This window comes from Schistocerca serialis, chromosome 2 (genome assembly GCF_023864345.2).
Source record: "Schistocerca serialis cubense isolate TAMUIC-IGC-003099 chromosome 2, iqSchSeri2.2, whole genome shotgun sequence".
Lineage (NCBI taxonomy): Eukaryota > Metazoa > Arthropoda > Insecta > Orthoptera > Acrididae > Schistocerca > Schistocerca serialis.
In genome coordinates, this window is record NC_064639.1 from 801,173,923 (window position 1) to 801,192,708 (window position 18,786).

Consider the following 18,786-nt stretch of genomic DNA (forward strand, 5'->3'; position numbering starts at 1 on the left):
AGGTGCTGCAGGAAGTGTTGTGCTCTTAGCAAAGGCCCTAGTGTCAGTTGTCTGCTGCCATAGCTCATTAACACTAGGTTTTACCATACTGTCCTAATGGGTAAGTTTGTCTACATCCCGCATTGATTTCTGTGGTTATTTCACTCATTGTTGCTTGTCTGTCAGCACTGACAACTGTAAACAAAGGCCACTGCTCTTTGTCATTTAGCGAAGGTCATTGGCCCCTGCATTGTCCATGGTGAGAGGTACTGCCTGGAATTTGATATTCTCAGCACACTCTTGACAGTGTGGATCCACAATATTGAATCCCCTAATGATTTCTGAAATGTAATATCCCTTGTGTCTAGCTCCAACCACCACTTCTTGTTTAGTCTGTTAATTCCTGTCATGCGGCCATAACCACATTGGAAAATTTTTCACATGAATCTTCTGAGTACAAATGACAGCTCCACCAATGCAATGCCATTTTATACCTTGTGAATGTGATACTACTGCCAGCTGTGTATGTCTATATTGCTATCCCATGAATTTTGTCATCTCAGTGTAAAACAACTGTCTTAAAAGCTGTGATCAATTTCAATGTCATTGTTTTTAACCAGTGTCATTTACTATGTAAATGGAGAGAATCATATTAGTGACAAAGTTGAGTCCAAGAATATACTATGATAATCCACCATTAACAAGTTATTGTTTTTTAGTAAACCTGAAAACACCAGGGTCTGTGGAGGAGTCATATACTGAATTTTGTTTGACAATGAACAGAGTCAGTAATATCTACAAAAAATCAAATTATCTGTATTGACTGTTAATTACTGCTCCCTTCAACTTGGGAATAGTCTATCTACAATTACATTTTCCTTCTTAACACATTGCACATTTATACGTCAGTTGAAGCTAACTGAAGAAAACTCTGTTATGTATATCTTATTATCCTTGTGATTATTGAACTAAGGGAACAAGGTTGTCAGAACATTACAGTTATCTTAGACTATTATCCACAGGACAGGATGAAATGAAAGTATGCCAAATAAACTAGCACTATCACTTTTAGGTAATACAACAAGCGATATGCTTCTTGAATAGTTATTCATGTTCTGACTTCATATAACTTTCATTTAGAAACAACGGAAGGAAGTTTCTTAAACACAATTTTTATCCAAACAGCTTTATTAACAAACATTTTTCTGCAGAGACAACTTTTATGCAACCTGCTTATTGTTGCAGAATCTGAGGTCAGTTAGCCCATGATTACTACAAAGTTATAAATTCAATCATACCAATATTTCTAACATTAATTACAATAAATTAGTACTTTATGCTCACTCAGTTGGTACGGGGGTTAGTAATTATTATTTTACAATAATTTGTTCTTAACCCTGTGGCACAACATTTTCACTGCAATAGACAGTTTTTATGGTCACTTCTTTACCATTTTCAGTCTTGAGGCTGCAGGTTCATGAAGGGCACAACACCAATAGGGAGTGTAGTGGATTGTGTGCACTTGCAGCCTCAGGACTGATTGAAAATGTCAGAGAATTGGCAATTAACACCTATCCACTGCAGTGGACACTATGCACCATAGGTCAAACTAAAAGATTGATCTAAAAGTTTCTCCTCATATTAAAGGTATTATTTGTTAGAAATAGATTTGCTTGGATTTCCAACACAATAAGTGGATTAAAATTAAACTATTATAGACCTTAAAGTATTAAATTTCATACTCTGCATAATCAGTGCGATGAGAATATGGGAGATCATGCCTTTATGAATAATTTTTTGAATTATTATTTTAAAATTTTTATTTTGATAAACCTTTACAACTAAATATATTTGTGATGTTAATATGTCCAAACATAGAGCTGTCTTAGCTACTCTATCTCTGTTAAAGTTATCTACATTTGTGTCCCACATAATTTTGTTCATATTCATATATATTTGAGCTTCAGCCCACTTAAGCACGAGATGTTTCACTGGCACATACATTGGACCATCTGTGTATTAGTTTTGTTAATACACTTCATCCTAATTAACAAATGTATGCAGCAGAGTAATATTTTAAAACCTGGTAAATGATTAAAGAATGAGCCAGATCACCAAGTTAGTCATATTAAAGAGAATGACTAACTTACAGAGGACAGTTATATGTTATTATGAAAATTAGAATCTGGAAGTGAAGGAAAGAACATCAGCATTACTAAAATAAACTTTCTTTTTCCACTACTGTTTGAGGTGATGATAATTTTTAAACTTTATAACTTTATCATTTTGATTGATTTAACTGTGGGTTTTCGGTGAAACATTTGTGGTGACATAGTCGAACGAGTTTGATATGGACATACAAAACGGATACCAAGAACAATGTTTCAGTTTCTCTTTGAATATTTCTATTGTCTTCAGTCCTCCCCCCCTCTCTCCCTCCCTCCCTCCCTCCCTCCCTCCTCTTCATTATTATCTTGCTGTGTACTGGTGTTGCTGAAGCATGTGTATCCTATTTTGTATTGATTTACGTCAATAAAGTCGTTTAATTCATTGCAACAGTATCTGCTTACTACATGCACATGTGTGCCCACACACACACACACACACACACACACACACACACACACACACACACAAAGTTATTATTATTATAAGCCAATTTTTAGTACACAAATGATCCGAAGGTGGTAATCAAGAAACGATTTTGAACCCAGCTAATGATAATGGTCAGGGAGGCACAGAAATTGGGGTTTATAAGATCATCTAACAAAAGTATCAGGCCCGCTGTATTGGACAGACTGGGAGATTAATCTGTATTAGACTCAGAGAATGTCATAAAAGCTGGAGATTAAATAACCCAGATTCATCATTTTCCAAACATTGCTTGAACCAAAACCATAAATACATAATAGATGTAGAAGTCCTAGACATAGAGTGAGAGTGTGCAAAGCTCAATTAGAAATATTATAAATTACAAATCAGATGTGCGTATCCCCACATTTGCTGTTGAATAAGCAAACTCATTCAATTTTTCACCCCTTTTAAACAATGTTACAACCTACACTTAGAAGAAGAATATTGGTTGCTTAATTCATAAATAGATAATCACATATTACCATTCATGTGCAAATAGCTCTACTCCATTTATGTTTATTTGTAGTTACTGTAAGTGCTGTCCCAGTGAACGTTAATGTGTTAAAATTGTCAACATCTACATGTACATGATCTGCAATTCACAATTAAGTGCCTGACAGAGGGTTCATCAAACCACCTTTAAGCTACTTCTCTACTTTTACAGTCTCAAACAGCGTGCAGGAAAAACAAACATTTAAATTTTTTCATGTGATCTCTGATTTCTCTTATTTTATTATGATGATTGTTTCTCCCTATGTAGGTGGGCGCCAATAAAATATTTTCACAGTCTAAGGAGAAAGTTGGTGACTAAAAACTCATGAGAATGTCCTGCTGCTGTGAAAGACTCCTTTGTTTTAATGACTGCCACCCCATTTTGTGTATCCTGTCTGTGGCACTCCTTTATTTTGCAATAAGCTGTCCTTTGAACTTTTTTGATGTCATCCATCAGTTACATCTGATGCAGATCCCAAACTGAAGAACAGTACTCCAGAAGAGGGTGGACAAACATAGTGTAAGCAGCCTCTTTAGTAGACGTGTTACAATTTTTAAGTATTCTGCCAATAAATTGCAGTCTTCGGTTTGCTTTCTCTGCAGCATGATCTGTGTGATAGCTTCCATTTAAGTTATGCGTAATAGAAATCCCAAAGTATTTAATTTACAGCCTTTAAATTTCTGTGATTTATCACATAATCAAAATTTAGTGGATTACTTTTAGTGCTCATGTGGATGAATTCACACTTTTCATTATTTAGAGTCTGATATCCTGTCTAAATCATTTTGCAGTTTTTTTTTATCATCTGATAACATTATGTGATGGTAAATGACCAAATCATCTGCAAACAATCCTAAGATTGTCTCCTAAACTGTTTAAGCAGATCAGGGACAACAGAGGGTCTATGGCACTTTGTTGAGGAATGCAAGATATTACTTCTGTTCTATTCTATCACTTTCTGTTAGTTATTATCAACTGTGACTTTTCTACAGTAAATCAAGGAAACCAGTCACACAGCTGAGATGATACTTCATAGAAACCCAGTTTAATTCAAGTTGCTTGTGAGTAATGTGTCAAAAGCCTTCTGGAAATCTAAAAATGTGGAATAAATTTGACTACCCCTGTTTATGGCACTCATTGCTGCATGAGAACAAAGAACTAGTTGTGTTTCACAAGAATGATATTTTCTGAATCTGCATTCGCTATTTGTTGATAAACTGTTTTCTTTAAGGTGATTCATAATGTTCCAGCACAGTATATATTCCACAAACCTATATGAAATTGATGTTAGTGATATGGGTCTGTGATTTAGCAGATTACTCCTGTTTCTTTTCTTGGATATTGGTGTGACCTGTACAACTTCCCAGTCTTTGAGTGTGAATCTTTCTACAAGTGATCAGTTGTATAAAGCTACATGGAAGATATCTATTTCTCAGTTACTCATGTTGACAGTTGTACTTGATTCGAATTCTGCAATATTTACTTAGTCTTCTTTTGTGAAGGAATTTCAGGAAACCGTGTTTAATGATTCTGCTTTTGTTGCACTGTCATCAGTGATATCACCATTGCTACCATACAGTGAAGGCATTGATTGTGTCTTGTCACTGGTGTACTTCACATATGACTAAAGTCTCTTTGGGTGTTTGGCCAGATTTTGTGAGTGAGTTTCATTGTGGTAACTATTAAAATCATCTTGCTTTGAAGTTTGTGCTAAATTTCTAGCTTCTGCACAACTTCACAAATCTTGAGGATTTTGCGTTGTTTTAAATTTGGCATTCTTATTTTGTTGCTTCTGCAATAGCACTATGATGTGTTTTGTGTACCATGGGGGATCAGTACCATCTCTAATTTATTTGGTATATATCTCCCATTTGCCATCGATACTATTTCTGTGAATTTAAACCACACCTGGTATGTGCATATATAGTCAGATTGGAAGGAGCAGAGACTGTCTCTAAGGAAGATGTCAAGTGAATTTTTATCTTCTTTTTTTAAATAGATGTATAATGCATTTATTTTTGGTGGTTTTGGAAGTTACAGTATTCAGCCTCGCTACAACCTTTAGGTCACTAATCCCTGTACTGTCATGATGCTCCCTATTTGGTCAGGGTTATTTGTTGCTAAGAGGTCAAGTATGTTTTCAAAACCATTTACACTTTGTGTGGCCCCCTGAACTAGCTCAAAATAATTTTCTGGGAAGACATTCAGTGTGATTTTGGCTGACATTTTATGCTTATGACTGATGTTAAACATGTATTTTCACCAACACATTGAAGGTAGATTGAAGTCACAACCAAATGAAATTGTGTGGGTGGAGTATCTATCTGAAACAACACTCAGCATTTCTTTGAATTGATTAGCACCTGTATCATCTAAGTTGGGTGTGGGGGGGTAAGGATCCATGAAAGAGCCAATTATTAATTTATTCTGGTTGTCAAGTATAATCTCTACTAGAAGGTAAACTACTCCTGGTAGCAATAAACACTCCACCACCAACCAAATTTAATCTGTCCTTTCTGAACACAGTTAGGTCCTTTGTAAAAATTTTACTTGAATTTATTTTTGGTTTTGCCAGCTTTCAATACCTATAACAATTTGAATTTCAGAGCTTTCTATTAGCCATTGGAGATGTGGTTCTTTTCCAACGCTGCTATGACAGTTTACAAATACAATATTGATTGTTTCTATATCTACCCTCTTCCTGTGTTCATTATGCACCCTTTGAAACTGAAGCCCTTTCCATTCTTTCTTGAGACCCAATAGCATATAAAAGCCACTCAGTCCTCTCCACACAGTCCCTGCTACCTGTGTAGGGAACTCCTGCCCTATTTAGCAGAACCTGGAAACCCACCACCATACGGTGAAAGTTGAGGATTCTGCAACCTACATGGTTGCAGAACAGTCTGAGTCTGTGATTCAGACCCTCCAGTCAGATCTGTACCAAAGGACTGCAGTCGGTTCTGCCGACAATGCTACAAATTGTGAGCTCCGCCTTCACCTCGCAAGCAAGAGCAGCAGTCTTTACTACTTCAGGTAGCCACCAAAAACCAGAGAGAACCTCTTCTGATCCAAGTGACACACATTGTTAGTACTTGCATGAGCTACCAACTGCAGTTGGCTGCACCCCGTGCTCTTCATGGCATCTGGAAGCACTCATTCCACACCTGAAATGGCTCCTCCTCGTATGCGCACAGAGTACACACTGAATTCTTTCCCCTTAGAGGCCTCATTACACACCTAACATTGTAGCTTCCAACTACCAATAATCCCAACTCTGTGAATGCCCAAATCTTGCAGGTCAAGAGGATGCCTCTGGATGGGGCAAGTGACTTCATCTGACTCTGGGACCTTGTCAGCCACAGGTAGTGCCTGAAACCCGTTTGTCAAACATATTGGGAGACTCTAATCGGGGGACACATGATGGACATTCCTTGGATCACCCTCCTCAGCCCCCCCCCCCCCCCCCCCCTCCACAGTGATATCCTTTGGCAGTAGCCTCAGGATGCATGACCGAAGCCAACATCATCTGGAGCTGTGAGTGAAGGGTCACCAACTAAGCTAGGATATGAACTTTTATAGTTTAAGTGAAGAATCAATAGCTTAAGAAGTTGATTTGTTAATCTTTGCTTTATTGCCATCTTTGGAGTCAGTTGCATTCTATAAAATGGGCTTATAATCCAAAACCTAGGCGATAAAATAGTAATAAAGTTCGTGGAACAAGGCAACAAAGAACTTTGTTCAGAAAATTTATGACTTAACATATGAAAATGTTTTGTTGTCTTTCAGCTAGCTGCCGGAGACAGTTTCAGTATGTCTAATGTGGTTTGTGCAGAACACACTGAAAATTATTGCTGCGATACTTACGTGAGGCCAACACTTTTCGTCTTATCAGCATGTGCTGTTGGTAAGTGATTTTGTATTGAGTCTACAATAACATAACATTGAAACTCTGTGGTGTGTATAAAAGAGAATAGCATTAATGAGGGACAGTGATAGTTTCAGAACACCAAGTGAAGATTGGATATTATGTTGTGGTACTCTTGATGCTCCTACCTACAACATACTGCAGCCTCAGGTGTGCCCAACTTGCTTATGTGTGAGAAAAGACAAAATCGTTTTTGTTTCCTCTGAGAGCTCTTTCAGTTAAAACTTTTGTAGCTTTACACTATAGTGACTGATGTAATAGTCATAAAGGAAAGAGTAACCTATTGGTAGCTTGCGTCTACTACTAACAGGATTATTCCCTCACTTGTATCTCAGGGTCAACAGTGTTGCACAGTGTCCTGTGGGAACAGATGTATTGAGTATGAATGAAAAAGTTATCTGTGTTATTTGACAGTATAGGTAGTCAGGCACTTAGAATAGCTATTTTGACTTCAGAGGGAACCTCAGTCATCATCCACTTTAGAGCTCCAAAATGCTCCCACACCAAGCAAATAAAATGCAAAAATCTATGAAATTACAGACATTATGTAGATGTGCACAGTTTTTTGGCAGGAAAATGGAGATGTCTTAGACCTTGGCTATGGCTCAGATGAAGAAAGGGATGAAAGAAGTGAAGGTTAGCAAAACAAGGGCTATGAATCAGCCTCCTGACATATTTTGCAAATTTCCAGTCAATAATATTCTGTGAAACAATTTTCTGGAGTAACTCTCCACTTACGAAAGTACTGATTGCACAAAAGTGAGCAGTAAGAATATGTGATGTTCACCTGTGGTCATTATGTAGGAACTTCTTTAAGTGGGGTAGCCATCACAATACATATATTCACTAGTGAAATTCATCATAAATAATCCATTGTCTATACCTACAACACTACAGGAAATAGACCTTTATTACCCATTATTAAAGCTGTAAGTGGCTCAGAAAGGAGTTCAACATGCAGCAGCAAAAATCTTTTTTGATTTTGATTTGCCCAATAACATAAAAATGTCTGACAGGTCGTAAAACAAGTTTTAAATGTAGCCAAAAACCATCTCTGCAGGACAACTCCTTCTGTTCCATGGATGAATTTCTATCAGAAAAGTGGTAGCCTGAAGAGAACCTTATTTTTAAGTCAAGATTTTAAACATGGCTGCAGCAGCAACTGTTAAAATTCTTCACAATGAAAGGATGACAGCCAAAACCAGTTGCAGGATAAAATTTTTTATTAAAATTCTTGACCAAGGTTTCGGTACATATAAATATACCTTCATCAGAAGTAAAACTTCTAAAATTACATCATGCAATGGAGAATAATAAAACAATTATGCCAAAGGCGTCGTCAATAATTAAGACATCATCTCCATTTGTACAACATGTGTAATGGGCACAGGGTCAAAGCGAACAGTTTAACACCATTACTTCGCCTATGAACTATAGTTCGCCTATGAACTATAGTTCATAGGCGAAGTAATGGTGTTAAACTGTTCGCTTTGACCCTGTGCCCATTACACATGTTGTACAAGTGGAGATGATGTCTTAATTATTGACGACGCCTTTGGCATAATTGTTTTATTATTCTCCATTGCATGATGTAATTTTAGAAGTTTTACTTCTGATGAAGGTATGTTTATATGTACCGAAACCTTGGTCAAGAATTTTAATAAAAATTTTTATCCTGCAACTGGTTTTGGCTGTCATCCTTTCATTGTGATGAATTATTTTTAAGTGTAAATGCATGAGTAGGACTAAATAATAATGTATTTATTAATATTCAAATTTATCCTATAAACTGACTTCTTTCGTATCACTTCCATAAAAGAATAATTCAGATTATCTGTGGACATGTAGCTAGCTTAACTAGCTGACTATGCCTGCCCCCTTCGTCCCCACCCCTGTATCACAGTCTCTCAGTGCTGCACCTAACAGCCCTGTCCTGTCCCCACCAAGTTTCTGCTTACTCCAATGGGAACATTTCACAATATCCCTACATATCTCATTAATTGACACCTCAAGTATGCTTGATGAATTATCAATAAGGCCACATTGTCATCAGTAAAGATAGTAAACTTACAATATTACATACAAAGAGACAGACTGTTAAAAGTAGGGAAACCTAGAACTGAGTTCTGAGGCACTTGACATGTAACAGTACACCACTCCAATGATGTTGCATCACTTATACCTGGAAACTTTGCTTTGTGTAAAAGGATAGGAACAGAAGAGAACCGGAACATTTGGGATGTGGCACTCGAGAAGAATGTTGAAAATTAGATGGACTGATAAGATAAAGAATAAGTAAGTTATATGCAGAATTGATGAAGAAAGGAACAAATGGAAAACACTGACAAGAAGAAGGGGCAGAATGACATCAAGGAATAATCTCCATAGTACTAGAGGGAGCTCTAGGGGCAAAAACTATAGGGGAATACAGAGACTGGAATAAATACATCCAGAAAACAACTCAATATATGGGTGCAAGAGGTACTCCGAGATGAAGAGGTTGGCACAGGAGAAGAATTTGGAGGAATTCATGGTGGACCACATCAAACCAGTCAGAAGACTACTCAATAAAACGCTTTGTGACTGACACAGTCAAATACTTTTGTTAGGTCACAAAACATGCCAATCATCTTCATTGGGAAAACTATAAAGGAAGTTAAGCAGGAATACAAATTGTATGATGTGTACTGTGTACCACTTTCAGCAAGTGAACACTCTGAATGAGAAAAAGTTTCTAGGTTAACTGAACCCAGAATTACACAACTGATGGCAGCTTAGGATGTATACTGGAAGCAGTGTTCAACATTATTAAAATGGCAGGAAAATCTTTCCAGGACAGTGAGAACTAAATATTAGAATCAAAGTTGTCCTTCAGGTACTGGAGGAAGATGCATGTAAAGCAGCCAAGAAACACCCTCATGGTATTCCATGTTGTCACACTGCCACTGAGGAAATTGTACATATATTTTTGATAGAAGCATGTATATTCTTTTGAGGAAATACAACAACCAGGCAGAGATGGATACCACCACAAAATGTACCAGTAAAAATATAAACATGAGAGATGTGTAAACTTATTTTTAAGAGACAGTCACCAGGCAGATATATACTTCCTACTTTATTTGGCTAATTAAGTTAAATTGATAGTTGTTGTTGTTGTTGTGGTCTTCAGTCCTGAGACTGGTTTGATGCAGCTCTCCATGCTACTCTATCCTGTGCAAGCTTCTTCATCTCCCAGTACCTACTGCAATCTACATCCTTCTGAATCTGCTTAGTGTATTCATCTCTTGGTCTTCCCCTACGATTTTTACCCTCCACACTGCCCTCCAATACTAAATTGGTGATCCCTTGATGCCTCAGAACATGTCCTACCAACCGATCCCTTCTTCTGGTCAAGTTGTGCCACAATCTTCTCTTCTCCCCAATCCTATTCAATACTTCCTCATTAGTTATGTGATCTACCCATCTAATCTTCAGCATTCTTCTGTAGCACCACATTTCGAAAGCTTCTATTCTCTTCTTGTCCAAACTATTTACCGTCCATGTTTCACATCCATACATGGCTACACTCCATACAAATACTTTCAGAAATGACTTCCTGACACTTAAATCTATATTCGATGTTAACAAATTTCTCTTCTTCAGAAACGCTTTCCTTGCCATTGCCAGTCTACATTTTATATCCTCTCTACTTCGACCATCATCAGTTATTTTGCTCCCCAAATAGCAAAACTCGTTTACTACTTTAAGTGTCTCATTTCCTAATCTAATACCCTCAACATCACCCTACTTAATTCGACTACATTCCATTATCCTCGTTTTGCTTTTGTTGATGTTCATCTTATATCCTCCCTTCAAGACACCATCCATTCCGTTCAACTGCTCTTGCAAGTCCTTTGCTGTCTCTGACAGAATTACAGTGCCATCGGCAAACCTCAAAGTTTTTATTTCTTCTCCATGGATTTTAATACCTACTCCGAACTTTTCTTTTGTTTCCTTTACTGCTTGCTCAATATACAGATTGAATAACATCGGGGAGAGGCTACAACCCTGTCTTACTCCCTTCCCAACCACTGCTTCCCTTTCATGTCCCTCATGTAAAAAGAGTTATAATCTGCAAAACAAAAAGGAACATCAAAGACATTAATGAGTAAACAGAAGTATGCATTTGTGTTTCAGTATGGTCTGCAGCCCATAAATATCTCCCTCAAAAAAACAATGGGCATCAAATATAATGCTGTTACATCTAGAGCATGTCTCACTTATCACAGAAGTAAGTGCAAAAAGTGTTACCCATATTATGAGGAAAATAAAATGCTGTCATCTCAATGATGAACTTATAAAAGTCACCATGAAATAATTAAAAGCTGTAGTTCATTGTTACTTTACAAACTAGGAAATCATATACACATATAGTCCAGTTCAGTTGCTCATAAATGAAAATTTAACAGTTCTGTCTGCAGGGCAGCTGTGGGTGCTTGGTTCCAAAATGGCAGTATCTGCTGATTTGGTGGTCTTTTTTTATTCAGGGCTTTACATTGGACAGAGGATGCAAACACCACCTTTGGATGTAGAGTGCACCAGTTCAGTATGCACCATTTCCATGATGTAATCCAGCCAGTCACATACCATACTTTGGGCATAAAAGTGGGAATCTTGCTAGTTTCATGACAGCCACATAAAACCTCATGATGATGAAGGTAGTCTGAAAAAACTTGGGATTTTATCTGAATGTGTTGTGGGAAGTTTCCTGAGAACATTTTGTGTTAGGATTGTCTTGTTAGTAATCCAAAAACAGTTGTTGATATATTCAACAAACATTTTTAAGAGTAATAGAAGAGATTGTTTTGCCAAGCTTCATGACTCAAGCTATGAATTTGCTACAAGCTAGCACATTAGGACAGATCAAAGTAACAACAGTCACTATACAGGGAACTGAAACAGTCTTCAAGTCTCTGAAAAGTAAAATCTCTTCTGGAATTGGTAACATGTCTATCAAGTTATTAAAATACTGCTGCAGTCATCTAAGTAAAATCCTTTATCAGTTTTGATGCATCTTCCTGAAAGACTCGGGTGTGCAGTTGTATTGAAAAAGGAATAGTTTCTGAAAGACTCATCTGAGCAGTTGCAAAACCACTGTACAAGAAGATACACTACTGGCCATTAAAACTGCTACACCAAGAAGAAATGCAGATGATAAAGGGCTTTCATTGGACAAATATATTATACTAGAACTGACATGTAATTACATTTTCACGCAATTTGGATGCATAGACCCTGAGAAATCAGTACCCAGAACAACCACCTCTGGCCGTAATAACAGCCTTGATACGCCTGGCATTGAGTCAAACAGAGCTTGGATGGCGTGTACAGCAACAGCTGCCAATGCAGCTTCAACACGATACCACAGTTCATCAAGAGTAGTGACTGGCGTATTGTGATGAGCCAGTTGCTCGGCCACCATTTACCAAACGTTTTCAATAGGTGAGAGGTCTGGAGAATGTGCTGGCCAGGGCAGCAGTCGAACATTTTCTGTATCCAGAAAGGCCCGTACAGGATCTGCAACATGTGGTCATGCCTTATCCTGCTGAAATGTAGGGTTTCGCAGGGGTCAAATGAAGGGTAGAGCCACGGATTGTAACACATCTGAAATGTAATGTCCACTGTTCAAAGTGCCATCAGTGCGAACAAGAGGTGACCAAGACATGTAACCAACGGCACCCCATACCATCACGCCAGGTAATACACCAGTATGGCGATGATGAATACACGCTTCCAATGTGTGTTCACTGCGATGTCGCCAAACACAGATGTGACCATCATGATGCTGTAAACAGAACCTTGATTCATCCAAAAAAAAAAAATGACGTTTGGCCATTTGTGCACCCAGGTTCATAGTTGAGTACACCATTGTAGGTACTCCTGTCTGTGATGCAGCTTCAAGGGTAATTGCAGCGATGGTCTCCGAGCTGATAGTCCATGTTACTGCAAACATCGTCGAACTGTTCGTGCAGATGGTTGTTGTCTTGCAAACATCCCCATCTGTTGACTCGGGGATCGGGACATGGCTATATGATCCATTACAAACATGCGGATAAGAGGCCTGTCATCTCGACTGCTAGTGATACAAGGCCGTTGGGATCCAGCATGGCATTCTGTATTACCCTCCTGAACCCATCGATTCCATATTCTGCTAACAGTCATTGGATCTCGACCAACGAGAGCAGCAATGTCACGATATAATAAACCACAATGGTGATAGGGTACAATCCGACCTTTATCAAAGTCGGAAATGTGATGGTACTCATTTCTCCTCCTTACACAAGGCATCACAACAACGTTTCACCGGGCAACGCCAGTCAACTGCTGTTTGTGTATGAGAAATCGGTTGGAAACTTTCCTCATGTCAGCACATTGTAGGTGTCGCCACCGGTGCCAACTATTTTTTTTTATTTTATTTATTTATCTTTTGTTCCGGTGATCCATGTTGTGACACTATCACAGGATATGGAACGTGTCAATTTTACAAGCTTTTGGCAAGAATTTATGTTAATACATAAAACAAAAACAGTAACTTAGGTCCCACTACAAAAAATACATTTTAGAGATAGATAAAGATTACAAAATAATAAGTGTTACAGAGAAATAAATATTGCAAAATATATGTTTACAATAAAAATATTCGGTATTACAAATACAAATTTGGGTATACATTTGCAATTTACGATACAAGAAATGTTAAACACTGTAGTTCAGGAACTCTTCTATTATATAATATGATCCTTGCAATAGGAACTGCCTTAAGGTATTTTTAAACAAGAGATCATCATCTACCAAACACTTAATTCTTGAAGGGACGGCATTAAAAATCTTACAGCCACTGAAATGGACTCCTTTCTGCACCATACTTAGATTTGGCTGTTCGTTTTGAATATCATGTTTCCTTCTAGTATTGTGACTGTGATATGCACTATTCAGCTTAAAGATGGATTTTTCTTTCCTTATGAAGCACATCAAAGAGAATATATATTGCGCAGTGGATGTAAGTATTTCAAGCTTCTTAAAAATATTCCTGCATGTGGCTCTAGGATGGACTCCACACATGATCCTTATGGCTCTTTTTTGTACACACAGTACTTTTTAGCCAGTGGCTGATTTCCCCAAAATATAATTCCAAATGCCATAACTGCATGAAAGTAACCATAATATGCTGACTTCATGGTTTCCATATTCCTATAAGAAGAAACAATGCGCAATGTGTATGTTGCTGAACTTAGTCTTTTGCATAGATCCAGGATGTGGTTTGACCAATTCAGTTTACCATCAATATGCAAGGCTACATATTTTGAGGAATCTACCCTGGTTATTGTCTGCTCACCTGTATTTACTACTACTTCCTCATCTTTGGATGTTGTGTGGAACTGAATGTAGTTTGTTTTACAGTAATTTAAAGAAAGATAATTAATGTTAAGCCAGTTCACCATTTCATTTAAAACCTTATTTGCTGTTACCTCAAGTTTATCTACTGAATTATCAGTAAGTAGTGTAGTGTCATCAGCGAAAATGGTGAATCTACAATATTCTGTGCAGAGAAGGAGATCATTTATAAATATAATAAAAAGTAGGGGGCCCAGAACTGAGCCCTGCGGCTCTCCACATGTGATGGTACCCCATTCTGAAGATAATGGGACACCATCTTGACTATTTACTACAACTTTTTGTTTCCTGTTTGACAGATATGAATCAAGCCATTTCCCTGCTGCACCACTTATACCGAGATGTGCAGCTTTTTGTAAAAGAATTTGGTGATTTACACAGTCAAATGCTTTTGTTAGGTCACAAAAAATGCCAATCACTTTCAGTTTTTTGTTGATAGATTCCAAGAGTTTGCCAGTAAATGCAAATATTGCATCTTCTGTTGACAAACCTTTCTGAAACGCAAACTGACTTTTGCTGAAGATATTGTGTTCACTGAGATGCTTAACTATCCTGGCATGCATTAGTTTCTCTAAAACCTTTGAAAAGCTTGTCAGTAGTGATATTGGCATATGGTTAGCAGTATCCGTCGTATCCCCCTTCTTATACAGCAGTTTTACAACTGCATACTTAAGCCTCTAAGGAACTATTCCTTGCTTAAGTGACGCATCAAAAATGTGGCAAAGGACTTTTCTTACGTGGCTGGAGCAGTATTTTAATAATTTGTTAGAAATGTTGTCAATTCCAGCAGAGTGTTTACTTTTCAGGGATTTAATAACTCTCTCAGTTTCTTGAACAGTGACTGTTTTTACCTTCATGTGTTGTACTGACCCAAGTACTCTAGCTTTCAAGAGATTGATGGCTTGCTTCATGGACCCTTGTAAACCTATTTTTTCTGTTACTGTTAAAAAATTGTTGTTGAATTTTGCATCTTCTGTTGACAAACCTTTCTGAAACCCAAACTGACTTTTGCTGAAGATATTGTGTTCACTGAGATGCTTAACTATCCTGGCATGCATTAGTTTCTCTAAAACCTTTGAAAAGCTTGTCAGTAGTGATATTGGCATATGGTTAGCAGTATCCGGTGTATCCCCCTTCTTATACAGCGGTTTTACAACTGCATACTTAAGCCTCTAAGGAACTATTCCTTGCTTAAGTGACGCATCAAAAATGTGGCAAAGGACTTTACTTACGTGGCTGGAGCAGTATTTTAATAATTTGTTAGAAATGTTGTCAATTCCAGCAGAGTGTTTACTTTTCAGGGATTTAATAACTCTTTCAGTTTCTTGAACAGTGACTGTTTTTACCTTCATGTGTTGTACTGACCCAGGTACTCTAGCTTTCAAGAGATTGATGGCTTGCTTCATGGACCCTTCTAAACCCATTTTTTCTGTTACTGTTAAAAAATTGTTGTTGAATGTGTCTGCAACTGTTTCTGGACTGCTAACAAGATTACCCTCACTTTTGATTTGTATATTTTCACTTCAAACTGCATTTTTCCCTGTTTCCTTCTTTGCAAATTTCAAGATAGTTCTTACTTTATTGCTCGAGTTGTCAATTTCTGCCTTCAAGCCTGAATGGTCTTATTCAGAACTTTACTGTAGATTTTATAGTGCGTAATCCTACAGTTATCATTCGATCTCCTGACTGCAGCATGTTTGTTTTACAAGAGATTTTGATGCCTTTAGTAATCCAAGGCTTGTTTCCAGATTTGAACAGGTTTTCTCTCACTGATACTTTAGGAAATGCTTCTTCAAAAAGGCTTGTAACTTCATTGATAAATGTATTAAATTTTGAATTGTGTGAATGCTCTGAAAGCTAATCATTTGCATATCACAGCATCTTCTCCCTGTCGGTTAAATTTCATGTCTGTAGCATGTCATCTTCGTGGTGTAGCAATTTTAATGGCCAGTAGTGTAAATAAGGCAGATACTGCTAACTATTTTCCAGTGTCACTAATCACAAGGTTTTGCAAGGTTTTAGAGAAAATACCGCATGGCATGGTTGTTACATAAAACAGATAATCATCAGTGAAAGTCAGTTTGGATTTCAGAAGGGATGTCAATGGAAGATGCAATATTTGCATTTGCTGCCAACGTTTTAGTGTCTGTCAACAAAGAATGAATATGGTTGGCATGTTTTCTGACCTAACAAAAGTGTTTGACTGTGTCATTCACAAAGTGTGTTATGGAGTAGTTTTCTGACTGGTTTGATGTGGTCCACCATGAATTCCTCTGTATTCTTCTCCTGTGCCAACCTCTTCATCTTGGAGTACCTCTTGCACCCATATATTGAATTGTTTGCTGGATGTGTTTATTCCAGTCTCTGTATTCCCCTACAGTTTTTGCCCCCTACAGCTCCCTCTAGTACTATGGAGATTGTTCCTTGAAGTCTTAACACATGTCCTATCATTCTGCCCTTTCTTCTTGTCAGTGTTTTCCATTTGTTCCTTTCTTCATCAATTCTGCATATAGCTTACTTATTATTTATCTTATCAGTCCACCTAATTTTCAACATTATTCTCTAGTGCCATATTCCAAATGTTCCGGTTCTTTTCTGTTCCTGTCCTTTTACACAAAGTAAAGTATCCAGAATAAGTGGTACAACATCATTGGAATGGTGTATTGATGCATGTGAAGTGCCTCAGGGCTCAATTCTAGGTTCCCTACTTTTAACAGTCTGCCTCTTTGTATGTAATATTGTACGTTTACTATCTTTACTGATAACAATGTGGCCTTATTGATAATTCATCAAGCAAACTTGAGGTGTTAGTTAATGAGAAATGTAGAAATATTGTGAAATGTTTCAGTTAAATACAGCGAAACAAACTTTATTCATTTTTATGCAGCTTCTAAATATTAAGAAATACAAGCATAACTGGATGACCAGCAGATGGATAGGGTGGCTTCACATGGGTTTACATATTGACAGCAAACTAAACTGGTCAAACCACACCCTGGGTCTGTGAAAAAACTGTGTTCTGCAGCTTATTATTTACACATTGTTTGCTCTTATGGTAATATGGAAACTATTGATCAGCTTGTTATAGTTATTTTCTTGCCATTATAACACATGGAATCATCCTTTAGTGAAATATGTCACTGGTTAGAAAAATGTTATAGACACAGAACATTTCTGTCATAAGAGTCACAAGCAGAGTCCACGATAAAACATGTGAAGATCTTTTAAGTAACTTGAAATCCTCATGGCTGCACAATATGTAGCCTCCATAAGGTGTTTCACAAGGAATAAAGGCCCACTTTTCAAAACCAATAGTGTGTATCACAGTCATAATACTAGAAGAAAAAAAATACATCTACTAAGAGCATACAAACATGAGTGTGGTACAGAAGAGGGTTCATTTCAGAGGCTGTAAGATTTTTAATGTTCTACCATCACAAATTAAATATTGTGGATGATGAGTTCTTGTTCAGAAAGTACTTAAGGCAGTTCCTATTGCAAGGATATTTGCACTCTATAACAGAGTATCTGTGTCCCTTTATTAATCAGGTACATGCAAGACTTTCATTTATTTGCATGTTTAATTATTATTTGCAGCATATACGAATAGTATTTAAAACTTCATTTTTCTGTAATAAAACCTAAACTGTACAGAGCATTATGCGAAATACATAAGTTTGTATGTTTTTACAAAGGAATGTATTGTAATAACCATAAAAACTTGTAAAACTGGCTCATTCTATTGCTTATGACATATTCACAATATGGACCACTGGAACATGAAATAAATAAGTAAAAATGTCAGAACCTACCCTCTTGGTAATTCTTCTCTATGTCTAAGGGTTTGTGCCTTGCTCATATATCTTACATATTAAGCTGAATAGTTTTATCATGACATTATTATGTGTGGAGATTTTAATGTTGATTTTCTGAAAGAGTTTGATAGTAAAATGGCCTTGACAAATTACTCATTTCTTTCAATTTACATCAGTCTTTGATTTTCCTACATGTGTACAGTAGTATAGAAAATCAACACAGTAATAGATAATATTTTCATAGACCAAGATAAATTTAATCAAATAAACATTTATCCTGTTAAGAATGTTTTTTGACAATGATGCACAGGTAGTTACAGTATATGACATAGCTCCATGTAGCAAAGTAAAACAGACCTCAGAAATAGTGTGTTCAGCTGACAATTTAACAATTGCAAGTGAATTGGATTGAAATGTACTGGGAACCTGATGCTAATTTAAAATATAACTTATTTTTTGATATACTTGTTGAGTATATTTGAAAGTGAAAACATTAATTTTTT

At 37.0% G+C, this 18,786-nt stretch overlaps 1 protein-coding gene across 1 annotated transcript in view; it reads left to right on the forward strand.

Moving 5' to 3' along the window:
- The window catches only part of LOC126455715 (SUN domain-containing protein 2-like), a 183,356-nt gene that overhangs the window by 12,578 nt on the left and 151,992 nt on the right, over nucleotides 1-18,786 (forward strand). The window contains exon 3 of the mRNA XM_050091485.1: nucleotides 6,893-7,010. Coding sequence (XP_049947442.1) covers nucleotides 6,917-7,010 — 94 coding nt within the window. The 5' untranslated portion in view covers nucleotides 6,893-6,916. The remainder of the gene's footprint in view (nucleotides 1-6,892; nucleotides 7,011-18,786) is intronic.